The 15,175-nt window shown below is 39.0% G+C and overlaps 1 protein-coding gene across 3 annotated transcripts in view; it reads right to left on the bottom strand.

Annotated features, from left to right (window-relative positions):
* Window positions 1–15,175, bottom strand: part of Dock11 (dedicator of cytokinesis 11) — a 180,794-nt gene that overhangs the window by 12,146 nt on the left and 153,473 nt on the right. For all 3 annotated transcript variants that reach the window (XM_085838173.1, XM_029473424.2, XM_021154032.3), the window contains 4 exons: window positions 12,749–12,855; window positions 4,770–4,892; window positions 3,133–3,246; window positions 2,012–2,158 (listed from right to left, as the gene is read on the bottom strand). In XM_085838173.1, coding sequence (XP_085694299.1) covers window positions 2,012–2,158; window positions 3,133–3,246; window positions 4,770–4,892; window positions 12,749–12,855 — 491 coding nt within the window. The remainder of the gene's footprint in view (window positions 1–2,011; window positions 2,159–3,132; window positions 3,247–4,769; window positions 4,893–12,748; window positions 12,856–15,175) is intronic.

Raw genomic sequence — 15,175 nt, 5'->3', positions numbered from 1 at the left:
TGACTTGTGATCATACTACAACATAAACGCTACGCAACTGCTTGCTATACTCTCTTACTTAGGGAACAGTTACAAAGAAAACATCTTGCAGGTATGGTAATGTATGTCTATAATTTCAGCACTCTGAAGGTGGAGGCAGGTCCTGCATTTCAGTCCCACCTAGGTCAGATCCTGTTAAAAAATGTTTCGGGAAAAATAAATTTTGGCTAGGGTGAGTGTTGTGTAACAATTTCCTATAAGGTAAACAAAGCCCTCCATCTTGGTCTCCAAGATACAGGATATTCTAAAGGGAGGTGAAACACTGCAATCTTCAAGGACACTCCTCAAGAGACACAATGTTCTTGGATATAAAATATTCCATCTTGCAGGGAAGGTCAGTTAAAGAAGTAAACTACTCAGTAGCCTCATGGGGTTCCTGAAACTGACCACATTCACTCTATCTCTCCTTTTCTAAGCATAAATAAGGACTGCTGAGATACGTTCACAGATGAGCTGAGTTGTCAGGAAGAAGCTCAGCCCATATTAGTTGCCTGAAAAAGATACTTTCTAATCTGTGGAAGCTGTCTGCTTTTGTGAGCTGTCCTTTATGCTAGGTTGGGCTTTTGGTTGATACAGAGGTTGGGCTTTTGGTTGATACAGTGGTCTTTGAGTCATTTCTATTTTACTAAGTAACTTCTTATCTTGTTCCCATTTTAAAAAAAAATCCTGAAAAAACCTTACTATTCAATAAATTGCACTTTGTGGCACCCTTACTTTGGACTGCCATTGGTTTTCTTTCTGGGATGAGTAGATGCTTGCTCATGTCTTCCTGAGAATACTGACATACAACACTGGGTGACATAGGGAATTCTAGACTAGTCTGGGCAACAAAATAAGAGCTTGTCTCAAAACCAAGGAAAACAAAATAACAACAAAAAGTCTGCAACTCTTTGGTACAGATGCAGTGTTTTCTGAATAATTTGGATCCATGGTTGGTTGACTCTGTGGCTGTAGAAGCCACAGTTATGAGGGGGGACGATTGTATTTTATATGGATAGAAATAGCTTCGTGTATGTCACCTATGAGAAGTATAAAATAACATCAGAAGTCTGGTTGCCTCACAGTGGTTTTTCAGTAGCATCTGGGGCTAGGTTTTTAAAGCAGAATGAAGAAGAAAGACACATGTTGTCCAGAGAGTCTCACTAACCATCACCTATGGAAATGAGCTGAGACTCTGGTTGCAAGGACAGGGAATTTTCTACTGTCTTAATTCAATGAATCAAAACAAAATCGGTGAAACTTATAGAGAGGTATTGCCAAATACTGATCTGGAACTAATCGTGACATCTACTTTGAAAGCTCTTAAGCCTATGTTAAAGATTATAAAACTCACAAGAGATACAGGCGTTTCTAGGAAATAAAGAGGTGAGACTTTTCTTTGTCAACTGTTGTTGAGTTGACTTTAGGTGCTTTGTTGAAAGTTACTGAATAAATGTAGGCACAAACTCTGCACTGCGGAAGTCCTTTCTACCTGGGAAATGAGCTCTCATTCTGGGTACTGTGAGGACTCAAACACTCTGGCTGTTATTTCCCAATGGCTGTCTAGAAGGATTAGTGCGTTTCCCACAAAACAGTTAGACCTTTTACACCTTGTTATGATAGGGCTTAACAGGATAGATAATATTTAGGGTGAGACCCAAACTATCTCTTTGTAAACTGACTTCATTAGAAATGCAAATCTAGCCCATACTGTAATCCAAAACCAGGAAAAACTGCAGGGGGAACTATTGTGAGTTTGAGACTAGCCCTCCCCCCCAAAAAACAAAAAACAAAAGAAAACATTGGGGGATCAGGGATTCAGTAACAGCCTTGCCAGTGTAGGCAGAAGGGCCTCGAATGTGACCTCTTGGGCAGTGCACGTCTGTAATCTTAGTCCCAGGGAGTTAGAGACAGCTTCCCCCTCACAAATCAGGAGCAATGTGCTAGGCCTGTGAGAAATGAACAGTGCTTTCAAATGCATGGCACAAGTTACCTTGTCTGAATCCTGAATTATTTTGACATTTTCAGTACCAAATTTCTCCCCGTAAAGTTTCACAAGTCTCAAGGAAATCTCTGAAAGGCCAGTGAGCTTGGGTTCCTTATAGATATACTCCTTTCCGTCTTCTTCTTCAAAAAAAGACTATTGTAAAGGTAAACAAATGATACTGTGTGAACAAACATTCAAGGAGAATCAGCATGACTAGTGACAACATATTTGAATATACTTAAAATAATACTTATTAATATTAGTTTTAATATATTTATGTTGCCTAGTTTATGACATCTTGATATAACCTAGAGTAATTTGGGAAGTTGGAACCTCAACTGAGAAAATATCTTATCAGATAAGGCTGTAGGGCATTTTTTGATAGATGTTGATATAGGAGGACCAAGCCCACAGTGGGTGGGATCACCCCTTGGGCAGGTTGCCCTGGGTTCTACAGGAAAGCAGCACCCCTTCGTGGCCTCTGCACCAGCTCCTGCCTCTAGGTTCCTGCCCTGCTCGAGTTCCTGCTCTGACTTCCTTCAGTAAGGGAGTGACTTGAGAGTTGCAAGCTGACTTAGACCCTTCTTCCAAAAGTTGCTTTTAATTACTTGTGTTTTAACACAAAAATAGAAATTCTAAGACCATATTAATATTTTAATTTTAGTATATTAATAATATATTAAATTCCACAAGCATATAGTCAACTTTCTAACTTTGAATAAGTTGAGAATTATCAAAGGCACAAGCATACAAACATTATTGTCTGGAAGGGGATGATGTTATATGAAAATACTTTTATTTTTTATTTATTGTATTAATTATTCCCATGTAATATTTTCCTGTGTGTACTCAAATTCATAAGTATATAAACATATTTTTCGTAGAAGGAGGAAACTAACATGTATTTTTTTCATGAATTTTAGTAATGAGAAGTTCATACCTTGCATCCCTGACCTAAGTAGAGAAGAGAAGCAAAGTGAACTGGAACATTACAAAATGAGCGCCCTGCTGTGTACATAGCAAGAAAGACTTCTAGAAGAAACAACTACACAAAGGCCATCTAGTAAGTCAAAGGAAAACATTTTAAAAGTCAAACAACTTGATATACTTTGCTAAAGTACACTTACCTGGCCATAAAAGGCAACTCTAAAGAAAGTACCTAAAAGTCGTTTTTTGGTGTGCATAACCTCCAAAATTTTTGTGTAAGCGCCATGGAGAGTTCTATAGACTTGAGTCAGTTTCTGAAAAAAAAAAATGAGAATAGAGAATTTTGTGATTTTGGCAGTCATTAAGTATAATCATCAAGATCAACAGGCAAGAGAGAAAAAACTATCAATGTTTAGTTTTTACTATTATTTTGTTCTTGTTCCTTATTTATTTTTGAGACAGGGTATTACTCTACCCACTACAGTACCAGGCCATCCTGGGCTATTAGCAAGACTTCACCTCAAAAGTTGCAATAAAGGGGATCGGGTTGCAGCTGAGTGGTAGAAAACTTGCCTAGCCAGGGTTCAATGCCCAGAAGTGCAAAATATTTTAAATTATATGAACATGTGAATTTTACCTATTTATGTATACTTATTAACTTTCCTTTTTAAAATGAATTTTTCTGCATGTGATATTTTGCGTGCATGTATGCCTGTATACTACAGAGGTCAGAAGACAGTATCAGATCCCCTGGAACGGGATTTTCAGATGATTCTCAGCCACCATGGGAGTGCTGGAAATTGGACCCAGGTCCTCAGCAAAAGCCACAGGTGCTTCTTAACCGCTGAGCTGTTTCTCCAGTTCTATTTGTCAATATCTTCAAACATTTTTTTCTGTTGAATCAATGAGCTTTATGTGGTTTGCTAATAGAGGTATGGGTGAGATAAGCTCTTATATGAGCAAAAATGACTCAAAGACAGCTGTATCATCAAAAGTCTACCCTGGCGTGACTCATGAAAGCCCAAGAGAACTAAAACCCTGGAGCACACTTGCAGGTAGCTTAACTGGTTAAAGACTGTCTGTTTCAGAGATCTCAGTTGATCTGAGACTCTTCTGGACAGCTCAGATGGTCTGAGAGTGTCTTCCAGTAGTCCTTACCATTTATATTGGAGAGGGAGGGACTTAGCACCTCTGGTCAGCTTCAGGGACTTCCCAAAACCTTTGAGTTTAAAACAGGTTTTTGTTTTTGTATGTCACCACACTCAGATCATCCCACATCTACTCTCAAAATAGCTTGAATCCCAAGCCAATTTCTTTCCCCTTTTTGTACAGATGCAGTGAAAATTATGATATGGGCCAAAAGACTTGTATATTAAAAAATTCTGTCCCATGCACATGGCAGCAGCTCTTCACTAGAATTTATCAACAGTTTTCTTGGCAGGGCACATTGTTAGACACTCACAGCTGGCTTATTAATGCCATCATACTGTTTCTTCATCATGGTCAGCCAGTACTTTGTAGTCTCTGCACTCAAGTTCAAAGAAAAGACTCATGTTTTTAGGTCATTCTTGGTGATATGGAGATTTGGTGGTTTTGACAGTCCAGGGAGGAATGTTACAATCTGGACTGAGTCTTGGAAACAGAGCAATTATGCTCAATGTCCTATGCACCCTGGCACAAACAAAAAGGGTAAAATAAGAATACTTATTCTGTGATAAAATTCCAGTATTTTCATTAGAAGACATCAGAGTAAAATGATAGGGACAACATGATATTAGTGTTTTAACAAGACCAAAACAGTATAGAAGGCAATGATGGCAATGTGTCCATCCCCTACCTCAAACTCACGGCGCTTCTCATAAATTGGAATAATCAACTTGGAAATCTCAGAAATTACTTCATATCGCTCTGCTTTCCACAAACCATCCACACACTGTTCTAGCAACTCCAGCAAAACCTCCTGCATTAAGAGAAATACTCAATGAGGCATTAAAAGCATCTTTAGACAAAACAATTGTTAACCATTTTAACTTATTTTTTGTTTTTTTCTTTTTTAAAAATATTTTTATTAGATATTTTCTTCATTTACACTTCAAATGCTATCCCAAAAGTACCCTATACCCTCCCCTTGCCCTGCTCCCCTACCCACCCACTCCCGCCTCATGGTTCTGGCGTTTCCCTGTACTGGGGCATATGATCTTTGCAAGACCAGGGCCTGTCTTCCCAGTAATGGCCAAATAGGCCATCTTCTACTACATATGCAGCTAGAGACAAAAGAACATACCAAATGGGCTAAGTTCAAGCAAATGCACAGAAGTCTATTTGTATGACCACATCTTCCCCCCTGTTCACTTCTTTCTTCTGAATCAGTAAGCTATAGAGCTCAGGATTCCTGTACTCCTACTGGTGAGCTTCCTGCCTTAGTCTTGTGATTGCTGGGATTACAAGTATGCACCAGCACTACAGTTGAAAATACAATCTCAGAACTGTATTTTCTTTTTTTTTTTTTAGATTTATTTATTTATTATATGTAAGTACACTGTAGCTGTCTTCAGACACTCCAGAAGAGGGCGCCAGATCTCATTACGGATGGTTGTGAGCCACCATGTGGTTGCTGGGATTTGAACTCTGGACCTTTGGAAGAGCAGTCGGGTGCTCTTACCCACTGAGCCATCTCACCAGCCCCCAGAACTGTATTTTCAAAATCAAATGTTACAAGTACCAGGAAATTAGAAATGTTTCTAAAATATGACATTAATGTCAACAGTAAACTACATGTGTTCTGTTAAAGTGAAAATAGAGACTTTACTTGCAGATAGTATCATGCTGAATTGAATCCTTTGATTCAAATTATGGGCTCAGTTGATCTGAAAGTTGAAGGGTGATTTACTACAGGATGGAAATCATGCCAGGGTGTGACAGGGCAGGTGGTAAGGGTAGAAGTATGGTTGGATATCATCAACAAATGTTGTATGCATGTATAGAAATAGCAATAACATACAGAAATATCAATGTGCACACATGTTTTAAGAAAAAATAAGTAACTAAATAGACAATGCAAAAAATGCTTAACAAGGTAAATTCCACTAAGCTTGTATACCTCCATTATTTTCTTTCATATTGAAATAATGCATAGAACATTAAAGACAATGTGACAGCTTTTCAAGCTGTCACAAGTGATTTAGGTCTTCATTAAACTGAAATAATCCAGAGAACGAATTCTTCCTTCATATGATTTGAACATCAGGGATGGGCTAATGTCCTATGACAGAGAGCTCTTTTGCCTGTGAAAATCATAACAGCTGCTTGCCACAATTTTGTGAAGTATCATCTCATGTTCTCAACAATAAAAAAAGAGTAGGCCAACTGCTATGCTTCTGGCTGAGTCTTAATAACTTGTTTTCCACTAGATCTACAGAACTGATTGCCAAAATGATCCGTCTTTGTTTCTTAGATGACTGAATGCATCCTGTAGATCTCATTGCTATATAGCAGGTGGCAATATTCTATAAATTCTTAGCTAGAAAATGAGGTGCAATTTTTACTTTATCCTGTTATGAACTGAATTGTATTTCCCAAAATCAGTGCTTCTCAACTTGTCAGGTGCTACCCCTTGGGGGTTGTGGGGGTGGTGGTAAATGAGCTTTCACGGGGGTCATATATCAGATATTCATACTATAATTTGTAACAATAGCAAAATTATAGTTATTAATTAGAAACAAAATAATGTTATGGTTGGGAGTCGCTACAACATGAGGAGCTGTATTAGAGGGCTGCAGCATTATGAAGGTTATGAAACACTGCTCTAAACTGTAAGCTAAAGTTCTTACCTGCCTCAGAATGTGACCTGATCCAGAAAGTGTTATAGATATAATTGATTAAGAAGAATATAGTGAACAAATAAAATAATTAACTAATAAAAAGATGAATATACTGATAAAGGGTGAACCCTCAAGCCAATATGACTAGCACCCTTATAAGACACTGCAGGTATTCAGGAAAATAACATGTGACTACAGAGACAGAAACAGAATCCATATAGCTGCAAGCTAAGGAATGCTGAGGATCAACAGCTATCACCAGAAGGCAAGGAAGGCTTCTACCTTCTATTCTATTCTTCTTAGAATAGTGGAGGTACTGACCTCCTAGATGTTTTTCCTGGTCCAGGTAAGGAAGGCAATTACAAATAACTTGGTTCGCATTTTACTAATCAATCGGGTAAATATTTATAGTTCTACAAAATTTGCACACTGTCTCAATAGCTGACATTCCTAATAAACCATGATTCTTTAGAGATGGGAATATAATTATTTATCTAGTTTTCTTCTGTAACTCATATACTCCTCTTATATAGCAGTTGCTCAATCAATGTGACTACTTGAATAAAGAGTCAGCATATTAACATTCAATATCTATGTTAAGAAGTTTAGCAGGCACATGGTGGTACATACCTCTTTAGCACTCAGGCAGAGGTAAAGGCAGAGGGGCAGAGGGGCAGAGGGGCAGAGGGGCAGAGAGGCAGAAGCAGAGAGCCAGAGAGGCAGAGGGGCAGAGGGGCAGACAGGCAGAGGCAGAGGGGCAGAAGCAGAGGGGCAGAGGGGCAGAGAGACAGAGAGGCAGAGGGGCAGAGGGGCAGAGGGGCAGAGAGGCAGAGGTAAAGAGAGAGGGGCAGAGGGGCAGAGAGGCAGAGGCATAGGCAGGGGGCAGAGAAGCAGAGAGGCATAGGCAGGGGGTCAGAGAAGCAGAGAGGCAGAGGGGCAGAGAGACAGAGGGGCAGAGGGGCAGAGAGGCAGAGGTAAAGGCAGGGGAGCAGAGGGGCAGAGCGGCAGAGAGGCAGAGGGGCAGAGGGGCAGAGGGGCAGAGGGGCAGAGGGGCAGAGGTATAGGCAGGGGGCAGAGAAGCAGAGAGGCATAGGCAGGGGGGCAGAGAAGCAGAGAGGCAGAGAGGCAGAGGCAGAGGGGCAGAGGGGCAGAGAGGCAGAGGAGCAGAGAGGCATAGAGACAGAGGCAGAGGGGCAGAGGGGCAGAGGCAGAGGCAGGGGGGCAGAGAGGCAGAGAGGCAGAGGGGCAGAGAGACAGAGAGGCAGAGAGGCAGTGAGGCAGTGAGGCAGTGAGGCAGTGAGGCAGTGAGGCAGAGAGGCAGAGAGGCAGAGGCAGAGAGGCAGAGGCAGAACTCACAACAATCTTCTTTCCTCTTCCTGTAGACTGCTAGGATAATAGATGATGTGTATTGCTGAATATGACTCATTTTAATATAACTGCTAAATCATTGTCACCTGTTTCAGATATGAAAGCATGAGGAAACCCTTCTACATGAGCCCAAACTGGTACTTGGTTGAACACTGTGATCAATTTATAAAATTAAATAAATAAAAGTATGTATAATTATTGCTATAGAGCACAAAATCCCACTATGTTAACAAGGCTATCTCTAGAGAAAACATACAGCTGCTGTTTGGAAGACAAGGATAAGCTCAAGGATATATGTCCTGTGAAGTACTGTGTGTGACTGGGGCCACATACTAAAACCAATGGAATTCTAAATTATATCTAAGTCTCAGATTGTGAAAAGTGAAAAGATTTGTTTCCTTTCTTCTCCTTTTCCCCTTTCCCCACTTGAGACAGGGTCTTGTTCTGTAGCCAAGCTGGTTCAGGAACTAGGTACACTAGACAATTTTCATGGCAATACTCCTGCCTCAGTCCTCTGATAACTTGGGTTATCAGATGCCTAGCATAGTATATTCCTAGTACAATTTTTCTTTGGAGGTAGAGTCTCCTTATGTGGCTCAGATTGGCTTGGAATTTGAGATCCTTTGTGCTTCTGCCTTCCAAGATGGAGATTACAGGCATTTGTTGCCATACCTGCATCAGCGGCAACTGTTAGAAAAAATAGAATTTTGCCAGGCAGTGGTGATATACGCCTTTAATCCAAGCATTCATGAGGTAAAAGCAGGCAAATCTCTGTGAGTTCAAGACCAGCCTCTTCTACAGAGCTAGTCCTAGGACAGCCAGGACTACACAGAGAAACCCTGTCTCCAAAAGCAAAACAAACAAATAATAAACAAATAAATACATATTTTAAAAATAAAAAATGTAATTTTGTGGGATGATACACCACTTCAATCTCGGTGAATGTCACATTTGCCTTTTTATAAAACTTTGCATCTAGAATTTTATTTTAGAGGTGATATATTTCATTTTAAAATATTTTTATTACTGTTTCTTTATTGTCTTCTATGAAGTCAACAGGTTTCTTTGTGGCATTACCATGCATCCCTATCAGGTACTCCCCTCTTTTCTTATTCTTTATCATGTAAATAGAAAACTTTCGATAGTTAAATTATATAACTCTTTTAAAGATATTTACTGGCATATGAATATGATGATATTCATTCATTGATTTTTTGCATGTATCTTCCACTAAAATATATAATTAAAGCTCTTTTTTTAAAAAAAATCTTTAAGAAATTGCACTTAATTGTGCTACCCAGAGAAACCCTGTTTTGAAAAACAGCAACAGCTGGGCGTGGTGGCACACGCCTTTAATCCCAGCACTTGGGAGGCAGAGGCAGGCGGATTTCTGAGTTCGAGGCCAGCCTGGTCTACAAAGTGAGTTCCAGGACAGCCAGGGCTATACAGAGAAACCCTGTCTCGAAAAAAAAAAAAAGAAAAAAAAAAAAAAAGAAATTGCACTTATCACTCTCCCTATAAATAGCACCTATCATTTCCCAATTCCCAAACATCTCCAAGATACCTACAGATCATTCCCTTTCTTAAGCAGCAGTTCATTCTTCTTTCCTTCCTAATGTTATTTCCTATGGATTTTGGTTTTGTTTTGCTTTTTAGAAATTGGATATTTTATTTATTTACATTTCAAATGTTATCCCCTTTCCCGATTTCCCCCCAGAAGCCCCCTATTCCATTCCCCCTTCCTGCTTTTATGAGGGAGTCTTGAGAGTGGGTGGGTGGGTGGGGAACATGGGCTTGAGGCTCTTTCCTACTTTCTCTTCTATTAGTTTCAGTGTATCTGGTTTTATGTGGAGGTCCTTGATCCAGTTGGACTTGAGCTTTGTACAAGGAGATAGGAATGGATCAATTCGCATTCTTCTACATGATAACTGCCAGTTGTGCCAGCACCATTTGTTGAAAATGCTGTCTTTTTTTCCCACTGGATGGTTGTAGCTCCCTTGTCAAAGATCAAGTGACCATAGGTGTGTGGGTTCATTTCTGGGTCTTCAATTCTGTTCCACTGATCTACCTGTCTGTCTCTGTACCAATACCACACAGTTTGTTATCACAATTGCTCGGTAGTACAGCTTGAGGTCAGGGATGGTGATTCCTCCAGAAGTTCTTTTATTGTTGAGAATATTTTTCACTATCTTGGGGTTTTTTGTTATTCCAGATGAATTTACAAATTGCTCTTTCTAACTCTATGAAGAATTGAGTTGGAATTTTGATGGGGGTTGCATTGAATCTGTAGATTGCTTTCAGCAAGATGGCCATTTTTATTATATTAATCCTGCTAAACCATAAGCATGGGAGATCTTTCCATCTTCTGAGATCTTCTATTTCTTTCTTTAGAGACTTGAAGTTCTTGCTTGGTTAGAGTCACACCAACGTATTTTATATTATTTGTGACCATTGTGAAGGGTGTCCCTAATTTCTTTCTCAGTCTGGATATGCTTTGAGTAGAGGAAGGCTACTGGTTTGTTTCAGTTAATTTTATATCCAGCCACTTTGCTGAAGTTGTTTATCAAATTTAGGAATTCTCTGGTGGAATTTTTGGGGTCACTTAAGTATACTATCATATCATCTGCAAATAGTGATATTTTGACTTCTTCCTTTCCAATTTGTTTCCCTTTGTCCTCCTTTTGTTGTCTAATTGCTCTTGCTAGGACTTCAAGTACTATATTGAATAGGTAGGGAGAGAGTGGGCAGCCTTGTGGAGTCCCTGATTTTAGGGGGAATGCTTCAAGTTTCTCTCCATTTAATTTGATGTTGGCTACTGGTTTGTTGTATATAGCTTTTACTAGGTTTATGTATGAGCCTTGAATTCCTGATCTTTCCAAGACTTTTACCATGAAGGGATGTTGAATTTTGTCAAATGCTTTCTCAGCATCTAATGAGATGATCATGCGATTTTTGTCTTTGAGTTTGTTTATATAGTGGATTATGTTGATGGATTTCGGTATATTGGAGCATCCCTGCATCCCTGGTATGAAGCCTACTTGATCATGATGGATGATTGTTTTGATGTGTTCTTGGATTCAGTTTGTGAGAATTTTATTGAGTATTTTGCATCAATATTCATAAGGAAAATTCATCTGAAGTTCTTTCTTTGTTGGGTCTTTGTGTGGTTTAGTTTTAAGTGTAATTGTGGCTTCATAAAATGAATTGAGCAGTGTTCTTTCTGTTTCTATTTTGTGGAATAGTTTGAAGAGAATTGGAATTAGGTCTTCTTTGAAGGTCTGATAGAACTCTGCACTAAACCCATCTGGTCCTGCACTTTTTTTGGTTGGGAGACTTTTAATGACTATTGCTATTTCTTTAGGGGTTATGAGACTGTTTAGATGGTTTATCTGATCCTGATTTAACTTTTGTACCTGGTTTCTGCCTAGAAATTGTCCATTCATCCAGATTTTCCAGCTTTGTTGAGTATAGGCTTTTGTAGTAGTTTGCTTTTTGAGGCAGGGTTTCCTGTAGCTCAGGGCTAGCCTCTTACTCTCTACATACCAAAGGTAGGCTTGAAATGAAAACTTCTAATCCTCCCATCATTACCTCTGAAGTGCTGAAGTATAGGCATGGATAAACTTAACCAGTTTATGTGTAGCTGAATATCAAACTCAGGGGTTATGCATGCAAGACAAGTCCTCTGCCAAGTGAGCTACATGCTTACCCTGGGCCTTTTACTATTCTGGCTTATGACATAATTGCCACACATCTGGACAATAAGATTGACCTTCCCCAGACTCTGTCTCCAGATTATATCTAGTCACCTGTAATCCAGCTCTCATATCACAGCCATGTTAATCTCCTTACCTTATACCTCTGATTTTGCATATCACATACCTATATTATTTCAATGACTGTCTCCCGAGCAGAACTTGGAGATCATAGTTCATCATTTTACAGTCCTTTTATCTCAAGTCAATAGGCTTGATCTTATGTTGGTGTGTAACAGATCTTTACTGATGAACAAGCAAAGCTGTTTTCTAACCATCTGCAGTAGGAAGCAGGGCACTTCCATTCACACTACTTTGTTACAAATACCGTGCCTATTTTAAGTAAAAGACAATTTTAACTCTAGTTTTCTGGAGTCCCTTTTCACATGCTAGGTGGGATCTGGTCACAGAGATCATGGTATAAAGATGGTCAATAATGTAGGTTAAAAATAAGTTTTATTCATTTTATTTATATGAGTATTTTGCCTACATGTATGTATGCATACCACTTGAGTGTATGGTGTCCATGAAGACCAGAAGAGGGAATCAGGTCTCCTGAAACTGGAGTAAGATGGTTATGAACCACTATGTAAGTGCTGGGAATCAAATCTGGCTCCTCGGAAAGAACAAATGCTCTTAACCTCTAAACCATCTTTCTAGCCATCTAAATGTATTTTGAAACAAGATAATGGGAAGAGTTACTGAGACAAGATTCTATCCTGCCAACAGGAATTCCTTTGCCTAGACAGTTTTATTACTTAAAGCTCACCAACCCTTAATCATTTTTCAATTTAATCCAGATCTAGTAACATAATATAAATAAAATTCAAAATAGGAAATTTCTATAAATGATGATGCATGCCCTGGGATCTTACTTCACTGTAATGAACATCCATCATTCCAGCATCTTCTTTCATGGCTCCTTCTTCATCTATATTGGGAGTAATTTTCTTGAACGCTGAACACCCACTAGGGAATAATTCTGTGCAGAAAACCAGAAACGGACCATATTTATTACAAAAAAATTTGGTAAATAACAGATACCCTTAAGAGGATATGCTATTTTTAATAACAGAAGTGACTTTGGGTCAAAGTCATAAGTACATGTTTCAGCTGTAAAAGTAATTTCATATATTCCTCAGATCTATCGTATTCTATGGTTCTTCTTCCTGTACAAAGTGAGCCCAAATTCATTATAATAAGTAAGTTATGGTTTTGGTGCACGATCTGCAGTGGCTGGTGTAGATGATTTCCTAGTATAAAAATTTATTAAAATGCACATCTTTTCTACATTTGCTCTGTACATATCATCTAGACAAGAGGGTGAACAATTTTTGTTTAACCACTGAATGACCTTTGGTAATCATCTCTAGTGTTTAAATTTCACTGAGACTTGGAAAGGGAAGCCAGTTAGTTATTGGAAGAGCCTAGCCCAGGATTTATATGACAGACAGGAAGTGAAACAGATGGCAGAGATAAAACACCCTTGGAGAAACTGAGTGGGACATAGATTTGAAAGTTAGATGAGCCTGTGTCACTGTATGAATTTGGATGTTTGTTTCTCTAGTATTTATAAAGTTTTCCATCATTAGTACTACCACCACTACCATTATAGCAAGAATAATAATAGAGGTTTGTGAGAATTGCATGAACACTTGCTTGGAATAGAGCTTAGTGTAAAAGAAGGACTAAATGAATTATTATTGCTAACTAAGCCTATCAATGTTTTAAAGTAATTTTCTCAAGATAAAATAAAACAACTGCTGCCAGCTGGAGTCCTGGGAAGTTGCGAGTAAACTGTAGCTGAAAAGAACTTTTACAACTGTGACCTAAATTGTTATTGTGGAGCGAGAATCGAGGTGGAGAAAGTCACATGGTGTCCCTACAGTCTGTGTTTTCTAGGATCTTGTGATTTTGAGGGGAACAAACAGGCACATTTCATATATTGCTGGCATCAAACTTATAACCATCCTCCTGTCTCTGCCTCCCAAGTGCTGAGAATGTGGGTGAGGTACACTCCACCTAGCTTTGACATGGAATCTTGATCTTAATGCTTCATAGTTATTGCTTCTACACTCCCACAAGCCATTCTAGAGAAATAAAAATGGAAGCAGTCCAGGAAGGCACAAACAGTTTGAGTCCAAGTGACCCTGTGAAAGGGTGAGTAGGATTTTGGAGGATGGGATTGCAGCGCCAATACTTAATAAAAAAAATGACTGGCAGTCAGAAGAAGAGTAAGAGGTAAAATCTTGAGGGGTGAGCATTAAAGGGGAAGCTGGAACTAGGAACAAACAAGGGAATGAAGTACTTTGTGAAATTTTAGCTATATGACACTGGATCCAAAGACTTAGGAATAAAAACAGCATTACCCTATAAGGAATGAGAAAAAGAGATGCTATAGAGAAGGGAAATCACATATTTTGGGCTTATGGGAGAATCTGAAGCTCCAAAGTCTTGCTGAACGAGGATGTTATGTGGTGGTACAAAAATGCAGAAAACTTGACTCTTGTTTTCCCAGGGGAAAAGTGTTGTGCCCTCTCTCAGGAAAAGAGAAAAGAATGCCAAAGTCTTTAGAGAGTGAGATCCAGAAAATGGCAAGGTTCTCAGACAAAATGAAAAGAAATTCTGACTTGTGTTGTATCTTATATTTGAGGACAAGAAAGAGTAATATAACAAATTCCCCATTATCACTGCTTCCACTGACTTGGGCAAAGGGAAGAGCCTGAGAATCTATCTATAAGCTATCTCTGGTACAAAGACCAGGGACCTGTTGGAAGGTGGGGTGGGGTCAATTGCCCCAAAACAAGGAGTTCAAGATTACAACAGTGGTCCCTCACTTAAGGTGACACCCCTAGGGGCCAGGAAACTACCTGGCAGAACAAACTTTATTTTTATTAAAAGAAAGTCTAAATAAATGATAGAACATTTGGTTCCAATATGTCAGCTAATTAGCATTCTATTATGTCATGATTAAGAATATTTTTATAGTGCATTTCAAGAGAAATGGCTGCAGGGCCAGCTGAGGGTATAACTCAAAATAATGGAGGACTTGTGTACTATGTACACCACCCTGAGTTCCATCCCAGAGCGAGGGAGAGAAGGGTTGGGTGAAATGAGCTGAAAGTACAGTTCTTTGAGATGTCAGAAAACAAACTTTTGGTGCTGCATAGCAGTTAGGGATTTACAATGTAAATACTCTTTTTTTTTTTTTTTTTTGTCTTCGGTACTAATGGACAATTAATTGAAAACAATAAGTTCTAGTGTGTCTTGATGATCATTGCTAAATGTAATTTAAAGCATAT

This window comes from Mus caroli, unplaced genomic scaffold (genome assembly GCF_978045245.1).
Source record: "Mus caroli unplaced genomic scaffold, Mus_caroli_1 scaffold_5, whole genome shotgun sequence".
Taxonomy (NCBI): domain Eukaryota; kingdom Metazoa; phylum Chordata; class Mammalia; order Rodentia; family Muridae; genus Mus; species Mus caroli.
The sequence above is the reverse complement of the archived record's forward strand: the minus strand, read 5'-3'. Positions and strand labels throughout refer to the sequence as shown.